The 24578-nt window shown below is 36.2% G+C and overlaps 2 protein-coding genes across 8 annotated transcripts in view; one reads left to right on the top strand and one right to left on the bottom strand.

Moving 5' to 3' along the window:
• The window catches only part of put (activin A receptor type 2 punt), a 135712-nt gene extending 134508 nt beyond the window's left edge, over positions 1–1204 (top strand). The window contains exons 9-10 of the transcript XR_012718165.1: positions 548–983; positions 1042–1204. The gene's annotated coding sequence lies outside the window, so the exon portion shown is untranslated. The remainder of the gene's footprint in view (positions 1–547; positions 984–1041) is intronic.
• LOC142221637 (V-type proton ATPase 116 kDa subunit a1-like) overlaps positions 172–24578 on the bottom strand; it is a 34801-nt gene continuing 10394 nt past the window's right edge. Inside the window, exons 3-7 of one of the 7 annotated variants that reach the window (XM_075291393.1) lie at positions 12014–12035; positions 4383–4400; positions 928–1085; positions 698–869; positions 172–617 (exon numbers count right to left, since the gene is read on the bottom strand). In XM_075291393.1, coding sequence (XP_075147508.1) covers positions 524–617; positions 698–869; positions 928–1085; positions 4383–4400; positions 12014–12035 — 464 coding nt within the window. In that variant the 3' untranslated portion in view covers positions 172–523. Of the gene's footprint in view, positions 618–697; positions 870–927; positions 1169–4382; positions 4401–11522; positions 11534–12013; positions 12036–14409; positions 14424–14595; positions 14613–20875; positions 20890–24578 lie in introns of all 7 variants that reach the window. The other 6 variants (XM_075291395.1, XM_075291390.1, XM_075291394.1 and 3 more) reach the window with 6 other exon arrangements.

Consider the following 24578-nt stretch of genomic DNA (forward strand, 5'->3'; position numbering starts at 1 on the left):
ATTGTTCGGTTATTTGAGTTAAACGAATTAAAAAAACAAAAAATTATACACAAATTAAGCAAATAATTTTACTAAATTGGAATTTGCCACAAAATAGTGCGGAATTTCCTAAAATCGTTTGGCACCAAACACATTTTTGCAATTTATAACTCTAGTTTATTCCTTCAAAGAATGAAGTTTTCTTTAACAAATGAAAAAATTACTTATTTTCAAAAAAAATTTCTTGGTTTTGTTGGAAAATAAATATTTACAGTGAATCCTCTCAGATGTGGACACTCACGGTTTTGTACACATTTAAGAAGTGTCCACTTATGAGGTGTTACTTTTTATGTGATAATATAGCCAACGTCTCACGAACATTTTCCACTTTTGAGAGGTGTCCGGTTTTCAGAGCGTCCTGGTTTGAGAAGTTTCATTGCACTTACTTTTGTTCCCATCTTATGTAATTTTATTGGTGGAGGCCTAATTTCGATTTTTTAACATACATATATTTTGGAATTTACTATTGCATCTGAATAAATGTTTAATCCTCTTCATCTCCCTCTAGGATGACTTTGAAGCTGAACGGTTGGAAAACTACTCCAGCGCCTTCATAAAATTTACTCATGAATTCGACCCTGCAAATATGAATTGATGGAAGTGATTTTAAGAAATTCTTTTAACTTGGTCCAAAGCAAAAGTATGTGCCATTACTCACCAATGCAATCGTAAAGTATGCAAGAAGGCTGACAAACCTTCCATCATCACCATAATCGCCATGGTGAAGAATACCCAAATAGCAAAGATGATGAATACGGCAACGCATGCAGCATATCCTTTCATTTGTAAAGACAACGATAACACCATTGTCCAGAGTACTTCAGATAATTCTATGGGAGAGCAGTAAATAATATCTACATGTAAAAATTAAACAAAACTTATACATACGGGCATGGGCCAACGACAAAGCCCACAAACGCAAATAGGAAGCTGTATGTGATATGGTACTGAGTACGTATTCAATGGTATGAATTGCTTGATGAATCCAAATTTCACTCATAGGTTCTTCGTCATGGTCGCCATGTCCGCTGCTACTTTCCCTATTGCTAGTTTGGGTAACTTCCACTACTACAGCTGTGTCCCCTTCAACCATCTGTAAAGTAGCGGTGGATTTGAAATCATCAATGTGCTGCAATGGTACAATAATAAAACTTTCAAAATCAAATTTAATGTTTATCACTAAATATACAGGGTATACTTTCAGAGATGGTCTGTAACAAACTTTTTTAGGTTTGCGACTGTCGCAAAGTTGTAAACGTCGTAAACGTCACATACGCGTCGTAAATGTAGAAAAAGTAACAAAAGTCGCAAACTGAAAATACTTTAGTCGCGTCAGCTAGGCAGCGAATTCGATGACATCCAAGACGATGGTATGTGCGAAGAAGTTTCAATTCTTAGGAATGTTCACAATTTTCAGTTTTAGTCCCCAAATTTTCCCTATTGCCTTTTGCACGAGTACAGGGTAACCGTGGATTTCCTCGCCCTTTCTTATCTTTAAGTTCAGTCTCCTGTCCAATATAACCCCAAGGTATTTTGCACACTCACCAACGGGAATTTCGATACCACCTAAGAAAATAGGCTTGACCGTGGGAAAACTTTCACAAATTTCTGCAGAAACTCTCAGTGAATGCTGTCAAACTAAATTACAAAATGTTCAGGATTTCTTCTATTCAAAATTTGGTTTTCTACAGTAGGTTTACGACTTTTGTGACATACGTATTATACCGTCGCAAAAGTCACAGTTTGTGACAGGCCAACCCTGTATACTATACTACGAATATTTTTGATCTAGCTAACACGACGTATCTGAGTGTTAGCTAGATCAAAAAGTATTCGTGATTATACACGGACGAAAACGACTGTTTTTCATATGTTTGGGTGTAAAAATTATATGTTTGGAACTCAAATTTTTAAACACAATATTTTTAAGTGCAAGCATATAATGTTCATAAACTAGCATAACATGTTTGGGACATATATGTTAATATGTTAGAACATATTATGTTTGGAGCATAAAATGTTTGTAAATATAATATGATTGGATACAAACATATATTAATTTAGAAATAGACTACAAACATATATGTATTTAGAAAGAGAGACATAAAGTGTACACAAAGAAAATTTCATTAAAGATTTGAAAAATACTATGTGTGGATATAAACAAGTATAAATTTACAAATTTGGAGTAAACATATATATATGTTGTGATATAAGACTTCGCCAAAATTGTATATGCTTAAGTAAAAATATTAAAATGAGTATTCGGAGAGAAAATTCATTCGGAACCAAGAGAAAATACATTTGAAAAAAGAGCATGAGTTTTGTTTATCATTTTTGCTTTACGGGCACAATTTTTTTTTTGTTTCGTCAAAACAAATCGGAACGTAGGACGAGTAAGTCAAGATATTCAAACAAAGGTAATTAAAGGGATCTTCATAAAAACTAACGAAAGGGCACTATACACTGAAAAAAAGCATGCCCGGTTCCAAAGATTGTGTTTCTACTTTAACAATTTTGGTATTGATTCTGAGCCAATGAAGCCGAGAATTCAAATAAGGATACTTTTAAGACACAATTCTCTTTTCATTTCATTTCATTTATTGAATGGTATTTCCAGTACAACAAGATTACATCTTATAAATTATAGCACTGGAGTAACATGGTTAGATTATTACAGTATTGTTATTAATATGTATTAAATTAAATTTAATTAAAATAACATATAAGTATACATAACAATATTCTAAAGTGTATTAGTGTGAAAAAAAAGAAACTTTAGCGTCCCCAATATTAAAATATTTCACATGATTGAATAATATTCCAGAATATTCCTCTTGAACCGTTGTGTATTAGTTATTAGCTGCAGCTCATTAGGGAGTTGATTCCAGAGACGTATCGTACTAATAAAAAAATGTCTTTCTGATGAGTGACGACGGTGTGCGATTTGTATAATGTTTTTTCCTCTTGATGATCGGGCGAACATCAGGTTGGCATATAGATATGAAGGTTTACTGGTGTGAATTATTTTATGTAACAATACTAATGATTTGCAAATTAAGTATCTTTCCAATGGCAACTTCAGTATCAGTAATGAGTATTGTGAGACTCTGTCAAATCGTCTCAAACCAAAAGCATATCGTACTGCATTGTTAAAAGTAGTTTGAAGTTTTCTTTTGTCAGTTGTATTTATATCAGCGAATACTTCAGAAGCATACAGTAAGGTTGGTAATATGTAGCTTTTTACTAACTGTATTCTAATATTCAGTGGTGTGAAGTGTTGGGTAGTCCACAGATTTCTAAGCATTGAATATACTTTTCCACAGGTTGAAGAATATGGTCAGACCAGGTAAGATTCTTATTAAAAATTACCCCAAGATTCTTTGCTTTATCCACAATTTCAATTTGTGTGGATCCTAAGTAAATGTTGACGTTATCTCCTATGTCAACATTTCTGTTTCGGATTAGAATTGCCTTCGACTTATTAGGGTTAAGTATTAAACAGTTCTTTGAGGCCCAATTCAGTATTCGTTGCAGGTCTGCGTTAAGATTCGATACACTAGTCGCAATGGAATTCAGTTTGCATGAGGAGTAAAGCTGTACGTCATCAGCGTACATTTGAATATGATTATGCGTAATTTGGTCAGGTAGACCATTCGAGTATATTAAGTAGAGGAGGGGTCCAAGGATTGATCCTTGCGGTACCCCCCTTGGCAGTGGAAGGAGTAAAGAGTTGTTAGTTCCATCCGTTGTGTATTGCGATCGTTGTGACAGATATGACATCAGTAAACGTGTTGCCGTTTCAGTGAGGCCAACATTTCGTCTCAGTTTTTCAGTAAGTATTGTGTGGCAAACACTATCAAATGCCTTGGAGTGATCATGCAAAATTAGGAAACCAATTTCATTGTTGTCAAGCCCAGCTCGAATTGTCTCTACCACATCAGTGAGTGCAGTAATGCAGCTGTGATTTGGTCTAAAACCAGATTGTCGCGAAGTTAGTAAATTATTTGCAGTAACATAGCTCTGAAGCTGGTTGTGAATAATCCTCTCGAAGACTTTAGATAGGTAGGGCAGTATAGCTATAGGGCGAAACTCTCCATTACCCTTTGGTATTGGGAGTATTTTTGCGATTTTCCAACTAGAAGGAAAACTGCTGGTCATTATAGCAGTATTGAAAACATGTGTAATGTACAACAGAATATGTGGCAGGATAATTCTAACAAATTTTGGATGAATGTCATCATATCCAACGGCATTTGAAGTCACTGACATTACAGCTTTATAGACCTCTGATTGCGTTACAAGGTTGAAAGCAAGACCGAATTCAGGCTCGGGCATGGTGCTATGCTCCAAGGGTACTTCTCGATTCACGATAGTTGTTGGTGTACTGACAAATTTCAAGTTAAGATCGTTTAGGTCGACATTTACTGCATGCTCTTCGTGTTTTAGTAGGCCGATTTTCCGAATCTCTTTCCATTTTTGTTTGCTACTGATGGCATTACCAAATTAGATTAGATTTTTTTAGATTAGATTTTATTTTGTTTTCATCAAAATTTACAATTCATTGTTATTAATTACATTTTGACTTTGAGATAACAAAATTATAATATAATATTATTGACAATAACTTTCAAAGTTGTCTGTCTTTAACATAAAGAATTCTTTACTTTGCTGTTAAATAGATATAAATCAACTTAGTATATTTGCTTTCCTGGATTACATGTATCTAGAAATGTTCTGTGATTATATTCTTTCTATATTTTAACGCATTGTTCACATAGTTAAACAATCTTTCCCAACCATCATCGAGATCTCCATTTAAGATATAAATTAACTCTCTTTCAGATATGTATGTACTTCCTAGATATCTCCGCCTTAACTCTTGTAACATTGGACATCTGGCTAAGAAATGTTGTAAGTTTTCAGTTTCCCTCATATTACAGAGCGTACATTGGACGTTTGTTTGAGTCCTGTAGTCATTTCCATTTAACGGTAACACATCCGCTCTGGTTTTAATCAAAATTGAGATTTTTTCAATATTCCAAATGTTGCTAAAATAGTCTATTCCTTTGTCCGGATTTAATAATCGATAAAATCTTCCTTCGCTTTCACTGGCCCTTTCCGACTTTTCCATATAACTTTGAGTTTTTAGATGACTGAGGAATATATTAGATTTTGCTTTCCAATTCTCCTCATTACCAAATTTGTTTTCATAGTACGCTAGATTTTCTTGGCGTATTTTATTTGTTACAGCACGTCGAGCAGATTTGAATGTCTCATAATAAGAGGGGGTTTTATATCGCTTCCACAGTCTGTAAGCTAACTCACGATGTGTGATTAGCGATTTGATATCTCTATTAAACCAAGACTTCGAGTCACTTTTATTTAGTTTACGTTTAACTTTGATATGCTTATCATACAGAAATTTGACATTGGTGGTTAGTAAATCAAGTTTTCCATCCAGTGTCGTGATGGAATAAATTTCATCCCAGTCTATCGTATATAAGTCATGTTCCAGGTCACTTAGATTTATATGCTTAAAATCTCTATAGGTAAATGTATCATGACACCCAGAATTTCTCGAGATTTGCCAGTTATAGGCCAGAAATATTATATCATGTTTAGAAAATGCCGAACCACACAATTGTTCATATTTCAGTACATCGCTCAAGTTGTTAACAAAGAAGATGTCAATTAGGGTATTGACCAATGATGAATAATGAGTGGGTATGGTTTTATTCACTGGTGTTAGGTCTTTTAAATGTGGATTTTGTGTATTTGACTCTATGAAGCAAATTTTAATTTTTCGCTTTTCCAGATTTTTTCATATGCTATAAAAAGTCCGTTAAAAACGAGACTTCCAGTAGAAATTATGTTATGTTTCAAGTGAAAACGTCTTTAAAATAAAGTGTTGAAAAACATGTAGCGGCAAAACTCGAAACCAGAATAACATTATAACTTTTTTCGGTAAATTTTATAATAACATGGTGGGGAATGATACAAAGCAACAATTGAATAAGTTTATTTTCTTTAAAATAAATTATTAAAGAAATGTAAAAGGGTAAACATGGCTATTTTAACGCGATAATGCCAACTTTATACCGGCCTTAAGAATTAAATTAAGTACACAATTAGTCGTTAATACAAATTCATATTTATTTGTATTTCTAAATTAATGGTGCTACATGCCAGCAAACAATTGTTCACACCAAAATAAATGTATGTGCTGGTTGTAAAATTACTGTTTAGAATATAAATATAATGTGCATTTGAATGGTTATCGTTAACCTTAGGATTCGATGGAAAAATATTTATATATATACTCGACTTCACGTTCTTCTTTTGTAAGAGTTTTTGAATTTCTTCGAAAATTTCAAACTTGTATACGAAAACTTTTTTTGTTCCAAAATTTTTATTTTTGCAATAAAAAAATAATATATGATTTGAACTCAGTCCATTTCGTTTATATCAAACACTGTTCTTTTCTGACTTTAAGTCTTTTATAAGACACATTTTACAGTTTCGTAGTAAAAATTTAATATAGTAGTATGTAATGTTGAACACCTTTTCGGGATATTCCGAACGTATCTGGAATATATGTAAAAAAAAAATAAAAAAATTGGTGTCGGTCGAAGCAGGGATCGAACCCAGGACCCTTGGCATGCAAGGCGGACGTACCAACCACTGATTCACGTCGCCAACAAATGTATGTTTAACAATGTTATGTTGTTAAACAATGTTATGTTTGCATCGGCTCGTGGGCGCCGCAAGCTATGCTATATAAATATAACTTATAACGATAATTATCTCTTGATGACCATAACAGCTACGTAGCCCAGTGGATAGTGTGTTGGCTTACAAACTGTGTGGTTCGCTGTTCGAATCCCCGTCCGGCAAAAGGTAAAATTAAAAAAAATTATACAATTGAATAATTTCTTCTACAATGTTTGTATTACAGAAAAAGGTGCTAAGAACTAAAAAACTCGTGGAAGTGAGAAAAATGTGAGGGAATATTCAATTAGGCAGAAAAAAATTTTTGAGCACAATCTTTTTTGGGAGAAAATTCGTCTACGCATATAATATTTTTGGGTTCAAAATGTTTCCAAACATATTATATGTTCACATAATAACATATAGTTTTTTTGGAAGACAACATTATTGAATTTGGATGGGAAAATACATAATGTTTGGAACTTAGACTACCCAAACATATTATATTGTTTAGACCAATATGCTTTCAAACATATTATATATTGGAAGAAATCAAATATAGAAATGTTTGGGCAATACCCAAAAATGTATATGCTTGAAACAAAATGTGTTTGGGAGTATATGTTACAGAAGGGATTTTTTTCTTGAGGGTGTATAATGGCCTATTTATTAGCCTATCATTACTGATTTTTTATGGAAATGTAAAAATGTTGTCCAAAAAGACTGAAAAACAAAAACTGTTTATGAGGAAGTTCAAGCGTTGGATTGTATTTTGCTGGAAATCCATTTTCACAATTGTTGTGGTTCTCATACATCCAAATTTGTGTGTATCGCATCGGAAATCGTTAAAATGATACTGACACTGTAATGGTGCTAAAAAACTGCAGCAAATCCCAGCAAAAACTCTAATTGACCAGTAATCTTGAAGTTAGACTGCTTAAAAAGAAATAACCACTTATTAATTGGTATCGCTCCGGATTACATTTACATTCGCATGTGCTAGGAAAGTTCTTCACTCCAGGCATACCTTCCGCCATGAAATAAGTAGTGTATAAAGTGCATATGATTACCAAATATGTAATCTGTAACTCCTACATTTCCAAATTCAGACACGACTTCTAGTAGAAACCAGGGCTGTGGATACGGAGTCTGAAGATTTTGCAGGAGTCGGAGTCGTATGTTTCCTAGAATGTTAGACTAGCAGATGGGCTGAATCGATTCATTTAAAAGCCCACACCCATAACAATTTATTTAAAATTTTTCGAACAATCGTTTTTATTTTTTTTAAATTTTATTTTAAAAACATATACCTATATACATATGTTGAATATTGACAGAAATTTTCTTCAAACATTTATTTTTAGAGAAAATTTTGTCAATATTTTATTCCTATAGAATTCTCTATTCAACCGTCGAACGGAACGGACGTGTTTTTCAATAGCGGATAACCTCATCGTAATAGGTACCTACTAAGAATTTCAAGTGTGGTGGGATATTAAGCCACTATGCAGCGAAATTCCAAGTCATCCACTGGGTTGCTAACTTCAGGGCCCAGTGGACGGGTATCGACTGGAGTTATAAATCAGGGCAATGACCAAGAGTTAGGCCCAATTAGTCGACCTGTAGACGGGTCGACAGGTGGCGACACTATGACAAGTCGAACTTTTTCTAAGGTAACGACATCAAAAGGAGGTAATCCCTCACGAAAGAGATTCAAGGAACGCAGAAATCAGTGCTGCCGCTAGTGAAAAATTGAGTGAAGTAGATTTTGGAAAAAAGTGGAGTAGATTGAATAAAATTGAAGTAGCATACATTTTTGAAAACAAAACAATAAAATTCATTTTATTATACCCTCCACCATAGGATGGGGGTATATTAACTTTGTCATTCCGTTTGAAACACATCGAAATATTGCTCTAAGACCCCATAAAGTATATATATTCTGGGTCGTGGTGAAATTCTGAGTCGATCTGAGAATGTCCATCCGTCTGTTGAAATCACGCTAACTTCCGAACGAAAGAAGTTATCGACTTGAACCTTGGCACAAGTAGTTGATGATATTGCAAATGGGCCAAATCGGTCCAATTTTTACGTATAGCCCCCATATAAACGGACCCCCAAATTTGGCTTGCGGGGACTCTAAGAGAAGCAAATTTCATCCGATCCAGCTGAAATTAGGTACATGGTTTCAGCATATGATCTCTAACAACCATGCAAAAATTGGTCCACATCGGTCCATAATTATATATAGCCCCCATATAAACTGATCCTCCGATTTGGTTTACGGAGCCTCTAAGAGAACCAAATTTCATACGATCCGGCTGAAATTTGGTACATGATGTAAGTATATGGTCTCTAACACCTATGCAAAATTGGTCCACATCGGTTAATAATTCAATGATTAAAACCGCTATGTTCATCGTAATTAAAGGAATAGGAAAAACAAAATTTGAAGCAGAACAAAAAGTGAAGCAGATTTTTGGAAGAAGGAGTGACGAAGTAAATTTTGTGAAAATGAAGCAAAATACTTCGATTGAAGTAGTAGCGGCAGCACTGGCAGAAATGCTTTGTTTATCCTAAAGAAGTTAGAATCAGTCGACCCAAGCACGCTGTCGGCTAAACAAAGCGATTCCTTAAAATGGGCTCAAGGAATTCTTGAGACTGGAAAAAGGGAACGATCGCCGGATGAGCTGCCATCCTCCAAAAGGGATCAACGATCGTTTGCCTCAGTTGCTAAAGACACCGAGATCTCTGAAGAGAACATTCTTGACGGCTCGATTGAAGCGGCTGATGTGACGGTTGTTGAAAACCTCGATGGTCCTACGGATCCTCCAGATAAATCTTCATCATTGTAAGGCTGCATGTGCTGCCTTAAAAGTTCTCCTGATGAAAGGGGGCATAGACATAGTTCTTATTCAAGAACCATATGTTTATAGAAACAAAATATGTGAATTAAGTACTCCGGGGTTCAAACTATTGCAGTATACTGGTAATGATGTAATTCGAGCCTGTATAATTGCTAAAAACGAGCTTAACTTGTTTCTGCTTCCTTCAATGTGCAATGCAGACACTGTCGTTGCCAATTTAGAAATAGCCAAATGCAAATATTGGGTATCTTCGGTCTATATGGGACATGACAGGGAGATGCCTCCATGTGCCGTTAAGACCTTAGTTGAGGAGTCACTGAAAACAAAGACGAAACTCATTATGGGATGCGATGCGAATGCACATCATAGGGTATGGGGAAGTAGTGATACTAATGCAAGGGGAGAGTCGCTAATAGAGTTTATTTTGCGTACTAATCTGGTAGTTTGCAACAAGGGAGATGTCCCAACCTTTGTCACTAAAAACAGGCAAGAGGTTTTGGACATCACCTTGGCCTCGCAAGAACTGAATGAAATGATATCTGAGTGGCATGTTTTAAGTGAACACAGCTTCTCAGATCATCGCTACATCAGTTTCAAATTTGATGTTCATATCACCAAGACCATATTTTCGCCAAATGTTAGGAAAGCTGACTGGAATAGGTATAGGGAATCGTTCAATATGATGATACCGGAAATAACAGAGACAAATATGAGAAATGTGCAAGATATCGAACACGCAGTGGAGCGGATTACTAAGGCCTTCAACATCTCACTGAAAGCTGCATGCCCTAGAGGAAAGCCAAGGGGGAAACATCGACCACCATGGTGGTCTACGGAATTAAGTAATATGAGGAAATCCTGCAGGAAGCTCTTTAACAAGGCAAAGTCCACCAGAGCCCCTGAGGACTGGGACGCTTACAAGAGGAATCTGACAGGATACAAGCGAGAACTGAGAAAGGCTCAGCATAACTCTTGGAATGACTACTGCAGCAGTATTGAGAATACGTCCGAGGCTTCCAGACTACGGAAGGTTCTAGCATCCACCAACTCCGCTCCAGGTTTCATTAAAACATCGGAGGGAAATTGGACAACGTCCAGTGAGGAGACGCTGGAGGTACTATTGGACACACATTTTCCTGGAAATCAGACGGTTGAACCATGTACTGGCGGTGCCACAGTTGCTCAGCGGTCGTTTCCTGTCGAGGAAATTGTATCGGAAACTAGAATAAGATGGGCGCTAAATAGCTTTGGACCATTCAAATCCCCCGGGCCTGATGGAATTACTCCGGGGAGTTACAAGCTGTAACTGACAAAATTATCCCCTGGTTGTCGGTGATATATAAAGGATGTATCAACTTATCATATATCCCAGGAAAGTGGAGGGAAACAAAAGTCGTTTTCATACCTAAAGCGGGAAAAGCCTCTCACTCGAGGGCGAAGGATTTCCGCCCAATCAGCTTATCCTCATTCCTACTTAAGACTCTGGAGAGGATGATAGATATTTATCTTAGAACGATTCAAGTTTGTTCTCGAAACGACAGCATGCATACTCACAATCGTGGCGTTTCTAGACATCGAAGGGGCGTTCAATAATGTCCATCCGAGCTCGATATTAAATGGACTGACAACTCTGAATGTTGATCCATGTATACTCAGGCTGTTAGACGAACTGCTAATGAAGAGACGTATTTCAGCCACACTAGGACAAGCAGACATACAAAGGTATGTGAACAGAGACACTCCCCAAGGAGGAGTTCTATCACCTCTTCTTTGGAATGTTGCTATAAATAGCCTTCTGGTTACCCTAGAAAAAGAAAGGAGAAAAGTGGTGGCATACGCAGATGATGTGGCTCTGGCAGTCAGGGGAAAATTCCCATCCACAATCAGAGATATTATTCAGAGGGCCCTCCGGATGACTGAGAAATGGGCGAAAGACAATGGTCTTGGGGTAAATCCTGCAAAGACAGAATTAGTTATGTACTGCAAAGATCGCAAAACTCTCACGGTTAGGCCTATTTCCTTAGGGGGTATTGAAATTCCCTTTGGTGATTGTGCAAAATACCTTGGCGTTATTTTGGACAGGAAGCTGAACTTTAAGCTTAATTTTGAAGAAAGGCAACTGTAGCTTTGTACTCGTGCAAAAAGGCAATAGGAAAAAGGTGGGGACTAAAACCAAAAATTGTGCATTGGCTATACACGGCAGTGGTTAGACCTATAATGGTATATGGTGTTGTAGTCTGGTGGCCGGCACTTCAGAAACCCACTGGTTTAGATAAAGTTCAGCGTATGGCGTGTTTGTGTATTTCAGGCGCATTCAGCAAGACAGGAACAAATTCCCTTAATGTCATGCTGCATCTATTGCCTTTAGACATTTTGGCCAAACAGTCAGCTGCAACAACGGCTGTGCGGTTGCGCGAACTATCGCTGTGGTCGGAAAAAGGTTACGGTCACAGTTCTGTCCTCAAAATAATGCCAGATGTGCCTAACGTAGTGAATTACACTTTGGCGAGTACACTTTTCGACAAAAAGTTTGAGACTCTAATCTCCAACAGTGACGCGTGGTGCACACAGACCACGGGGAATAAAGAATATATAGATTTCTACACTGATGGCTCCAAATTGGATGGACAAGTGGGGTTCGGAATATATTCTAATGATCTGGAACTTCGAATAGCGAAAAGATTACCTAATCACTGTAGTGTTTTTCAGGCTGAAATATTAGCAATAAGAGAGGTGGCGAATTGGCTGAGAAGTAATGTTCCAAAAATGTGGGCATTAATATATACTCAGACAGTCAACCTGCAATAAAATCCTTGGACTCTGTGTTCCTCAACTCGAAAACGGCCATCGACTGCCGCAAATCTCTCAATGAGATGGCTGAGCAGTACAATATTCACCTAATATGGGTGCCTGGCCATAGGAACATACCGGGGGACTGCGAAGCGGATGAGTTGGCAAGGCTAGAGACTACCTTACATATTCCAGGGGAACTAGAATTTGTTGGTATGTCCCTAGCTACCTGCAAGCTCATACTGCGTGAGAAGGCGTTATGATGGCAAATGTTCGATGGGAGAATTGCAAGGGTTGTAACGACACCAAGCAAATATGGCCCCATTTCAACTTAAACCGCACACTAGATATGCTAATGTTCTCGAGACGTCAGATATCATTCCTGATATCTGCTATAACGGGTCGCTGCCTGATAGGCGATTTTGCAAAAACTATTGGCGCGAAGTATAATGACTATTGTATGAGCTGTCATGATGCTTGCGCTTTACACAAAATGCAGGACACTTGTGTGAGTGTCCTGCATTTTGTGTAAAGCGCAAGCAACTTTTAGGAGCATATAGCTTCAGATTACTGGCGGATCTGGAAAACGTTAACTTAAGCAGTCTGCTAATGTTTTTGGAACAATCTGGTTGGTTCAACAAGGAAAAATAATCAAGAAGGTTCAGCGGTTAAAACTAGAAGTGCCCATATGTAATAGGTACTTTTAGTTAATGTGGTATCACAATGGACTGAATAGTCAAAGTGAGCCTGAATCTTAATCGGGCTGCCACTTTAACCTAACCTAACCTATAGAAAATTTTGTCAACATTTTATTTCTATAGAAAATTTTGTCAACATTTTATTTCTATAGATAAAATGATAACCATTGCCAGCATGGTGCAATGGTTAGCACGCCCGCCATGCATACACAAGGCGGTGGGTTCGATTCCTGCTTCGACCGAACACCAAAATGCGGTGGATTATCCCACTTGTAATGCTAGTGACATTTCTGAGTGTTTCAAAGCTTCTCTATGTGGTTTCACTGCAATGCGGAACGCCGTTCGGACTCGGCTATAAAAGGAGGTCCCTTGCCATTGAGCTTAACATGGAATCGGGCAGCACTCAGTGATAAGAGAGAAGTTCACCACTGTGGTATCACAATGGACTAGTAGTCTAAGTGAGCCTGACACATCGGGCTGCCACCTAACCTAATATTGTCAAAATTTTATTTACTAAATAAAAATTTTGTCAAAAGTTTATTTCTAAGAAATTTTTTTTCAAATATTTATTTCTATAGAAAATTTTCTCAAAATTTTATTTCTATAGCAAATTTTCTCAACATTTTATTTATTACTAATGACTCAAATTTCCCTATACCTCTAATACATACATATCTATCGACTGCTAAATCATAAATGCATTTTTGCGAAATTGCCTAAAAATTTATATATCACCCTTATTCCTGAAGTCGCCCTCGCCGTCGCTTTTCGTCTGTCGCCACTAATTGGTATTCTCCCACTTCATTCTCATATAAATCGGAGTAAAATCTGGCCTCTGTGGTCATATGTGTATAAATCGGACTAAAGATATAACATACATGGGAGCTATATCTAAATCTGAACCGATTTAAACCAAATTTGGCATGCATAGTAAGAATGTTAAGTCTACACCTTGTGCAAAATTTCACGTAAATCGGAGTAAAATTTAAGCTTCTGTGGCCATATCTGTATAAATCGGGCGAAATATATATATGTGTACATATGTAAATAGTGGCAGATAATGCTAGGGTTAAAGTTGCAATACGAAAATTATCCAATTAGTTTAAATTGGGTTATGTGAAAAGAATCACAAATTGGCAAAAAGTTTCTACCCTGCCAGCATTTCAAAGTTCCATAATATAATATAATAATATAATATATTGTTGAACAATTTGCGCATTTCCAAATGGAGTAAAGTGATAGTTTTTCAGATATTTTTCCAGACACGCTGCCTCCTACGAGAGTAAACACACTGGCTGATAGACGCTGCAACATGTAACTTGCTACTTGTAACTCAACATCATTATTTTATTATTGCAAAAAATTATGTTAATTGTGTTGTGATAGTCGTATAAATGTTATATTTATCAGAATTTATAAATGTTTAATCAAATTAATAAACATCTACAGAATCGTGTTTTACTTGACAACAATGATTCTTTTACAACTACCTTAAAATGTACTTTTTCTGATAGTTTGAAGGGGCTCTTATTAGCGTCGTTCTAAATTGACCTAAAAAGGCACCTAATAATTGCACTGATGAGAAACTTTTTTGTAGTAACTTGGCATGGTACAACTTGTCAATAGTGACGGCGCTTTTCCGACGAGTTTTTGATGTCGTATACGATTGTTTTCGACTTGGTGAGAATTCTCAGTAGTGCCGTCAAATTCAAAAAATGTTGACGGGGTAAGTCCAATGACGAAATAATTTTGGATTTAAGATAACTCTTTGGAATTGTAAACAAAAAACAGGACAACAATAAAAATTAATAACAAAAGTTGAAATGTGAAAGATTTGAAATGCAAAATTTTCGAATTCAGAACAATTCAAATAAAATGAAAACGTGTAAACTATCTCATGTGATATAACGTACTTCTTATTGGTTTACCAAACATACTCAAATTACATTAAAAATGTTCCCCTTATCGTAAATATCGTAGCAGTACTTTTAGTTAAATGTGGTATCACAATGGACTGAATAGTCTAAGTGAACCTGAAAGTTAATCGGGCTGCCACTTTAACCTAACCTAACCTAAATATCGTATCGAAAGAAATACGGAATTCCGATAATCTGAGCCCGTACAGGAATAGAATTTATTGAAATTCCATTGGCATGAATAAAGGAAAGTAGAAACAGCTCGGAGTCGGATTCCAAGTCAAAGCAAATTGTAAATGATTTGAGCGAAAATTCGATTTTTAATTTGGCCAAGATCTTAATTTCAAAGTAAATGTCAAAATGTTCCCTGGAGTCTGATGTGTAGTCCAATCAAATAACAAACTACAAATTCTAATCAGATCTGAACTCTTTGAGAATCTCGGCTATTAATTCAATATTGTATTGTAATTAAAGCAGATTAGATGATGAAATTCCTTTTATATCAATAAATAAATAAATTCAAGTTAGAATTTAATTTAATTTAACACGATTTCCAGCAGCGAAACACGAAATGGGTTGATGGTAGACCTTCTCGCTTTGATGAATTAAAATAATCGAATATAAATTCGTTGTGAACAAAAAATACTAAAATGTATATACAATGGGACGTGTACACATATCATGACAGTTATTGATCTATGTAAACCAAAGAATTGGTTTGCCAACAATTACCTCTATTCTTCTTGGTTTAGCAATAAAAAAATAACTACGGTTTGTGCAGTGTACGGAATTGAGCGGGAAAATATAACTTCGGATTTATTTTGCTTACTGGATTTCACTATAAATCCTAAATTTATTTGCCCATACGCCTATTAAGAAAATATCGAAAGATCTTAATATTTCCAATTCAAAATCCAATTCATATACCTCCTGGGTCCGAACGTTCTAGTCGAAAATTCCGAAACTCCTGGGAGAAAGAACCAATTAGTCTCAATATAAACGAATGTCTCAGCAAATATCAACTTTTTCGTTATTACGAAACTTCGTAAAATGCTTAAAGGAAATATCGGATAATCAGCAATCTCCCAAAGCCGCACATATCATCAATATTCCAAAACTTTCACCCAATATTTCTAACCCTTATAATCTAAGGAAATGTTCCCTCAGGTATCCACAAGATACCTCTGAAGAGTTTACCAACAGCACCAGAAATAAAACAATTCTCAAAAAAAAATTGAAATACTTTTCTCACAAGAAGTTGATTTGGAAATTCTTAAAGTATCATTGGCTTCGAACACTGGCACACGCTTAGATATCGGATTTGAAAGCCCACTGATATATAAAACCATACAATTGTGTGAACCTCTTCGAAGAATAAACAAGATTCGGGTTAAACCAACTAAATAGTTTTGTATAATTTTGCCTCTTCAAAGCTATTAGAAATTTGAAATGTGGACAATTTTTAGCAATTGGCAATAAATCAATAGCAAGCAAATTTCTGATTCCGCGAAATATGGTATGAATAACCAATATGATTCCAGAAACTCTATGATATACGTTCAGCCCGAGAACTTAACTTAGTTTTGTGTAGTACTCAACCTTGCACTTTCACTGCATTCAACTACTGGCCAGAGCCGTGCTATTAGATTTGGGGGTTTCTATACCAGGACAGTATTAGTTCCGGGCAGTATAAACACAGTTTTGAAATTTACATGAAAGTACCTTGAATACTGAGGGTGAACCAGGAGTATATGTTTATCACATATGACTACGCAATCTTTCACATCCAAAATATGTGGGCGAAATAATGAGAATTTCTCCTAGGGTTTGATGACATTTCCCTTTCTTGTGATCCGGAGCTGCGGATAATTTTTTTTCCCAAAAGCAGTGTGTCGAATTCAAATTTTATGTGTTAGCACTTTTTTGTAGTTCCTTTGTCTTGGATTTATGTGTAATTTTGGAATAAAATGTGACTTTATTGTAAACACTTTGCTTTTTTGCCTCTATGTTTGGTGAGTGGAACTGTCAAATTGTAATTAGTAAAAAAAACCAAACAGCATCAAATGCCTGCAAAATTAACAGACCACTGTATGAAGGGGAGATAAACTGATCACCAATAGACTCTCAGTGTTACGGGAATTATACCAGTTGAGTGAAATAGAAATACCAATACGCTCTCCTACGTATAATACTGTTGTCAAAAGAAGGGGAAGGGGATAATGTTGTCTCAGTGAGAGTACAAGATAATTGTTATACTCGTTATTCCTCACTGCGCCAGTGAGAATTTTGAGGGGAATCGTTAGCGGAGATGAATATAACAATCCACAAGTAGGGAATATGGTTGAGGCAAAAACGTTCGACGTGAGAAAAAGAGAGCGCTGACGGGTAAATGCAATGAAATTGTAATGGGACTTACAATTTAATGGGAGAACATTAAAAGAAAATATACTTGTTGCGTTATACGGAAATATTTTACATAAACCATGTACAATGTGAATTTATGTATCGATTCTAACGGAATTTCTGAATGCGCCCAAAAAATGAATTCCCCATGAATAAGTAAACTCTTGCGGAGAAGTTTTTTATAGGGGAAATTTAAGTGATGATAACATAAATTAAGATTCACACGTCACGAATGTCACGAAATTTAGGAATTTTAGATTTTTCTCTCGTTATGCTTAGTACTAAGTTCATTTCTGCTAAAAACGAATATCTTCATCCATCTCTGTAAATAGGGTTTGAGATCAGGGATATTAACCCAGGGATGTTAACGTATTTATGTGAAATAATATGCCTGTCTATTTTTTCGTGCGAAAAATCCAGGGTTGTATAAATATGTGTCTGAAAATACTCAAAACAAAGATTTCGCATTTATTCCGCGCCAACGCTTTTTATATGGAGTATAACAGTTTTTCGTGCGAAAATGTAATCTTAATACTAGGCTTTACACTAAACAGCAAACAAAAGAACAAATTGCCATGATTTTTCTTTTTGTTTTGAAAGATTCTTTATTACACACACTTGTGAAAATTTAACCAACATTTTTTTAATAGGATATAGAAGTACTCACGTAGATTTTTATTTTTGGGCGAAAAACGGATTTACCTTCTGAAGTGGGACAAAGCTTGTTGATTCCTAGAATTAATTGGAAGGCTGTGTGGCTTTCAGGATTCCAAGATCCGGTTCGGAGGACCATGTAAAATTGTCGGACTGAAATTTGAGCCTTCGAAGAGGAGGAAACTGGGGAATTTGGCTACCCGAAAGGTTATACCCAATTGATATACTCCAAAGATTTTGTCCAAGAAAAGAAATGAAAAGCGAAAAAGGAAAACAACAAAGAGTCGGAATTAGGGATACAAATCACTTCAGATGTAGTCGTAGTTTTTGTTCCTTACCAAAAATTAATTAGTATGTGGAAGATAAAACGCATATATGTAATACTGGACCTGGTTAAACTTGATTGGTTGACTGTTCTATTGAGAATGAGAGTATGAAACTTCCATGTGCACAAATATGTTACGAATTTAACTTGACGAAGAAATTGTTGGGTTTATCTTACGTACTAAGAGACCTCTGGAATTGAGGTTTTTGCAAAGATGGAAACTGTCTTGGCATGGACATGTGTGAATGTAAACAGATATAAATTTACAAATTTCGAGTAAACATATATATGTTGCGATATTTTATTCAAAGAGCGACAAAGAGAGAGAGAGTGTATAGAAAAAGAAATAGAGATGGAAACCGGGAGGGTTGACGAAATATATCAACATAACACAGCGAGAGAATCAAAAGAGAACAATTTCTGTGAAACTGCTTGTATGTTGTTTCGGAAAACTGATTTATAAGTTAATTTGTTTTGGCTATGCGCTTGGCACGTTAATAAGGCTTCGCCAAAAATTTGATATGCTTAAGACTAAATATTATCTAATTTGAATATTAAAATGAGTAAAGTATTAAAGAATATTAAAAGGAGTAAAGAGAATAGAAGGAAATATGTTTTTTTGCCTTGAGAGCAGCATTTTATGTAAGTGTGGACATGTGTTTTGTTCATCATTTTGGCATTATGGGCACAATTTTTTTCTTGGTTCGTCAAAAGAATTCGGAACGTATGGCGAGTAAGTCAAAATAGTCAGACAAAGGAAATTAAAAAAACAGTGGAAAATATATAAAAATTACAAAAGGATCATCAAAGAATAACGAAAGGGCTTTATAATCTTTTTATACTCGTAGTTGGGACAGTAAACTAAAAAAAACGGGAAACAGTGAAAAATTCAACAGTAGGTTAGGTTAGGTTAAAGTGGCAGCCCGATTAAGATTCAGGCTCACTTAGACTATTCAGTCCATTGTGATACCACATTAACTAAAAGTACCTATTACATATGGGCACTTCTAGTTCTAACCGTTGAACCCTCTCGATTATTTTCTTCTGCTGAACCAACCAGATTGTTCCAAAAACATTAGCAGACTGCTTAAGTTAACGTTTTCCAGGTCCGCCAGTAATCTGAAGCTATATGCCCCTAAAATTTGCTTACGCCTTACACATTAAATGCAGGACACTCACATAAGAGGTGTTTTATTGATTCCTTTTCCTCCGAATCATGACAGCTCATACAATAGTCATTACACTTCGCACCAACAGTTTTTGCAAAATCGCAGCGACCCGTTATAGCAGATATCAGGAGTAATATCTGGCGTCTCGAGAACACTAGCATATCTAGTGTGCGGTTTAAGTTTAAATGGGGCCATATTTGCTTGGTGTCGTTACAATTCTCCCATCCCTTACAATTCTCCCATCGAACATTTGCTATCATGATAGCCTTCTCACGCAGTAAGAGCTTGCAGGTAGCCAGATGCTTACCAACAGATTCTAGTTCCCCTGGAATATGTAAGGTAGTTCCTAGCCTTGCTAGCTCATCTGCTTCGCAGTTCCCCGGTATGTTCCAATGGCCAGGCACCCATATTAGGTGAATATTGTGCTGCTCAGCCGTCTCATTGAGAGATTTGCGGCAGGCGATGGCCTTTTTCGAGTTGAGGAACACAGAGTCCAAGGATTTTATTGCAGGTTGACTTTCTGAGTATATATTAATGCCAATATAGCTTGGAGCATTACTTCTCAGCCAATTCACCACTTCTCTTATTGCTAATATTTCAGCCTGAAAAACACTACAGTGATCAGGTAATCTTTTCGCTATTGGAAGTTCCAGTTCTTTAGAATATACTCCGAAACCAACTAGGCCATCCAATTTGGAGCCATCAGTGTAGAAATCTATATATCTTTTATTCCCCGGGGTCCGTGTACACCACGCCTCACTGTTGGGAATTAGAGTCTCAAACTTTTTGTCGAAAAGTGGACTCGCCAAAGTGTAATCCACTACGTTAGGCACATCTGGCATTATTTTGAGGACCGAACTGTGACCGCAACCGCACAGCCGTTGTTGCAGCTGACTGTTTGGCCGAAATGTCTTTGTTCCTGTCTTGCTGAATGCACCTGAGATACACAAGCACGCCATACGCTGAACTTTATCTAAACTTGTCGGCTGGTGAAGTGCCGGCCACCAGACTACAACACCATATAGCATTATATATATATATAACCACTGCCGTGTATAGCCAATGTACAATTTTTGGTTTTAGTCCCCACTTTTTCCCTATTGCACGAGTATAAACCTACCGTTGCTTTCCTCGCCCTTTCTTCAATATTAAGCTTAAAGTTCAGCTTCCTGTCCAAAATAACGCCGAGGTATTTTGCACACTCCCTAAAGGGAATTTCAATACCCCCTAAGGAAATGGGTCTAACAGTGGGAGTTTTGCGGTCTTTGCAGTACATGACTAGTCCTGTCTTTGCAGGATTTACCCCAAGACCATTATCTTTCGCCCATTTCTCAGTCATCCGGAGAGCTCTCTGTATAATATCTCTAACTGTTGATGGGAATTTTCCCCTGACTGCTAGCGCCACATCATCTGCGTATGCCACCACTTGTATCCTTTCTTTTTCTAGGGAAACCAGAAGGTCGTTTATAGCAACATTCCAAACAAGAGGTGATAGAACTCCTCCTTGAGGAGTGCCTCTTTTCACATACCTTTGTATGTTTGCTTATCCTAGTGTGGCTGAAATGCGTCTCTTCCTTAGAAGTTCGTTTAACAGCCTAAGTATACCTGGATCAACATTCAGAGTTGTCAGTCCATTTAATATCGAGCTCGGATGGGCGTTATTGAACGCCGCTTCGATGTCTAGAAACGCCACGATTGTGTATTCTTTGACAGACAGTGAGCTCAACCGTCTGATTTCCGGGAAATGTGTGTCCAATAGTACCTCCAGCGTCTCCTCACTGGACGTTGTCCAATTGCCCTCCGATGTTTTAATGAAACCTGGAGCGGAGCTCGTGGATGCTAGCACCTTCCGTAGTCTGTAAGCCTCGGGCGTATTCTCAATGCTGCTGCAGTAATCATTCCAAGAGTTATGCTGATCCTTTCTCAGTTCTCGCTTGTATCCTCTCAGATTCTTCTTGTAAGCGTCCCAATCCACAGGAGCTCTGGTGGACTTTGCTTTGTTAAAGAGCTTCCTGCACGATTTCCTCATATCACCTAACTCCGTAGACCACCATGGTGGTCGATTTTTTCCCCTTGGCTTCCCTTTAGGGCATGCAGCTTTCAGTGAAATGTTGAAGGCCTTAGTAATCCTCTCCACTGCGTGTTCGATAACTTGCACAGTGCTCGTATTTGTCTCTGGTATTTCCGGTATCATCATATTGAACGATTCCCTATACCTATTCCGGTCAGCTTTGCTAACATTTGGCGGAAATATGGTCTTGGTGGTATGAACATCAATTTTGAAACTGATGTAGCGATGATCTGAGAAGCTGTGTTCACTTAAAACCAATGCTCCTTTATTTATGATAGCCATCACAAGGCTGTCTTTAGCAACTGATGCAAACGATCGTTGATCCCTTTTGGAGGATGGCAGCTCATCCGGTGATCGTTCCCTTTTTCCAGCCTCAGGAATTCCTTGAGCCCATTTTAAGGAATCGCTTTGTTTAGCCGACAACGTGCTTGGGTCGACTGATCCTAATTTCTTTAGGATAAACAAAGCATTTCTGCGTTCCTTTAATCTCTTTCGTGAGGGATTACCTCCTTTTGAAGCCGCTACCTTGGAAAAGGTTCGACTTGTCAAATTGTCGCCACCTGTCGCCCCGTCTACAGGTCGACTAATTGGGCCTAACTCTTGGTCATTGCCCAAATTTATAACTCCAGTCGATACCCGTCCACTGGGCCCTGAAGTTAGCAACCCAGTGGATGTCTTTGAATTTCTCTGCATGGTGGCCTAATATCCCACCACACTTGAAATTCGTAGTAGGTACTTATTACGATGATTTTATCCGCTATTAAAAAAACACGTCCGTTCCGTTCGACGGTTGAATACCAATCCCAAAATTAAACAGTAAATAATATGTAGTCCAAGAGGAGTTGACGGAAACTTTCAAAAATAAATTCGGGCTTTAAGTTCGACTTTTGCCGCTAAAATTATTTTTCATTTTAGCAGCAAAACTCGAATCTCTAAAAGCAGAATAACATTATAACTATTTTTGGCAAATTGTATTATAACTTGGTGGGGAATGATTCAAAGCAATAATTGAAAAAGTTTATTTTCTTTAAAATTAATTATTAAAGAAAAGAAAACGTGAGAACATGGCCATTTTAGAGCGATAATGCCAACTTAATACCGGCCTTAAAGGTAAAAATTAAATTATGTGCAAAATTATTCGTTAATAAAAATTAATATTTATTTGTATTTCTAAAAACGATAAATTTTAAATGCATTTAAAATGGTGTTAAATATTGGTAAAAAATAGTTCACGCCTAAATATGTTTATACACGACTTCACATTCTTCTTTTGTTAGTTTTTGAATTTCTTAGAAAATTTCAAACTTTTATACAAACATTTTTTGGTACAAAATTGTTATTTTTGCATTAAATAATATTTTACTCAAAAGCTCAGTCCATTTCATTTATATTTTTGGAATATATGTAAAAATAAATAAATGTAAAAAAAATTGGTGTTCGGTCGGAACAGGGATTGAACCCACGACCCTTGGCATGCAAGGCGGACATGCCAACCATTGCTCCACGTGGCCAACAAATGTATGTTTCTGTTAAATAATGTTATGTTTGCATCGTTGGCGCCGCAAACTATGTTATATAAATATAACTTTATTTATATAGCATAGGCGAAAGGTAAAATTTATCAAATTTATAAAATTGAATAATTTCTGCAACATTGTTTGTATTACAGAAAAAGGTGCTAAGAATTAAAAAACCTCGTGGAAGTGAGAAAGGTGTGGAGAATATGCAATTAATTTTGAGAACAAAAATCTTTGGCCTCACAATATTTTTTTTCAGTGTAAGTTAAACCTTATAATAATAAACAATGCATAGTGCCGTTTATACACTGTTAGAAAAATATGTATTTCATATGTTCCGATATAAACAAAATGTGTTTCGGACACAATTTTTAAACACAATATATTTAAGTGCAAACATGTAATGTTCCTAAACTAATACTAGATGTTTGGGACACATATGTTAATATATAAGGATATATTATGTTTGGGGCATGAATGTTTCATAAAAATAATATGTATGAATGTAAACATATATAAATTTACAAATTTCGAGTAAACAAATATATGTTGTTATATTTTATTCAGAGAGCGACAGAGAGTATAAAGAAAGAAATAGAGATAGAAACCGGGAGGGTTGACGAAAGATATCAACATAACACAGCGAGAGGATCAAAAGAGAGCAATTTCTGTGAAACCGCTTGTATGTTGTTTCGGAAAACTGTTTTATGATAATGCCAAAAATTTGATATGTTTAAGTCTAAATATTATTCGGACTAAAGAGAATAGACATTCGGAACCAATAGAATAGGCATTTGAAAAAAAAAAAAACAGCATGTGTTTTCGCCTTAAGAGCAGCAGTTTATGTATGTGTGGACATGCATGAAAAAAGGAGGAAATAGTGAACAATTAAACAGTAAAATATACTAAACAAATTTTAATTCCTCTTTATTAATAAGTAGTCCAAGAGGAGTTAACGGACATCTTCAAATATAAAAGCGGGCATTATGTTCGATTTTTGCAGATAAAACAATTGAAAAAGTTTATTTTCTTTAAAATGAATTATGAAAGAAAACTAAAAGGTAAAACAGGGTCATTTTAGAGCGATAATTCCAAATTAATACCGGCCTTAAAGGTAAAAATGAAATTAAGTACAAAACATAAGTTTTAAATTAATTTAAAATGGTGTTAAATGCCAGTAAACAACTGTTCACGCCTAAATAAATTTATGAGTATATTATAAAATTATTTATGTATGTTTATATTCGACTCCACATTCTTCTTTTGTTAGAGTTTTTGAATCCCTTCCAAAATTTCAAGCTTTTATACCAGAAACAGTTTTTTGTTACAAAATTGTTATTTTTGCAATAAAAAATAATGATATTTTATCCAAAAGCTCAGTCCATTTCGTTTATATCAAGCACTGTTTCTGACTGTAA

The sequence above is a fragment of the Haematobia irritans genome, chromosome 1 (genome assembly GCF_050003625.1).
Source record: "Haematobia irritans isolate KBUSLIRL chromosome 1, ASM5000362v1, whole genome shotgun sequence".
NCBI classification, from domain to species: domain Eukaryota; kingdom Metazoa; phylum Arthropoda; class Insecta; order Diptera; family Muscidae; genus Haematobia; species Haematobia irritans.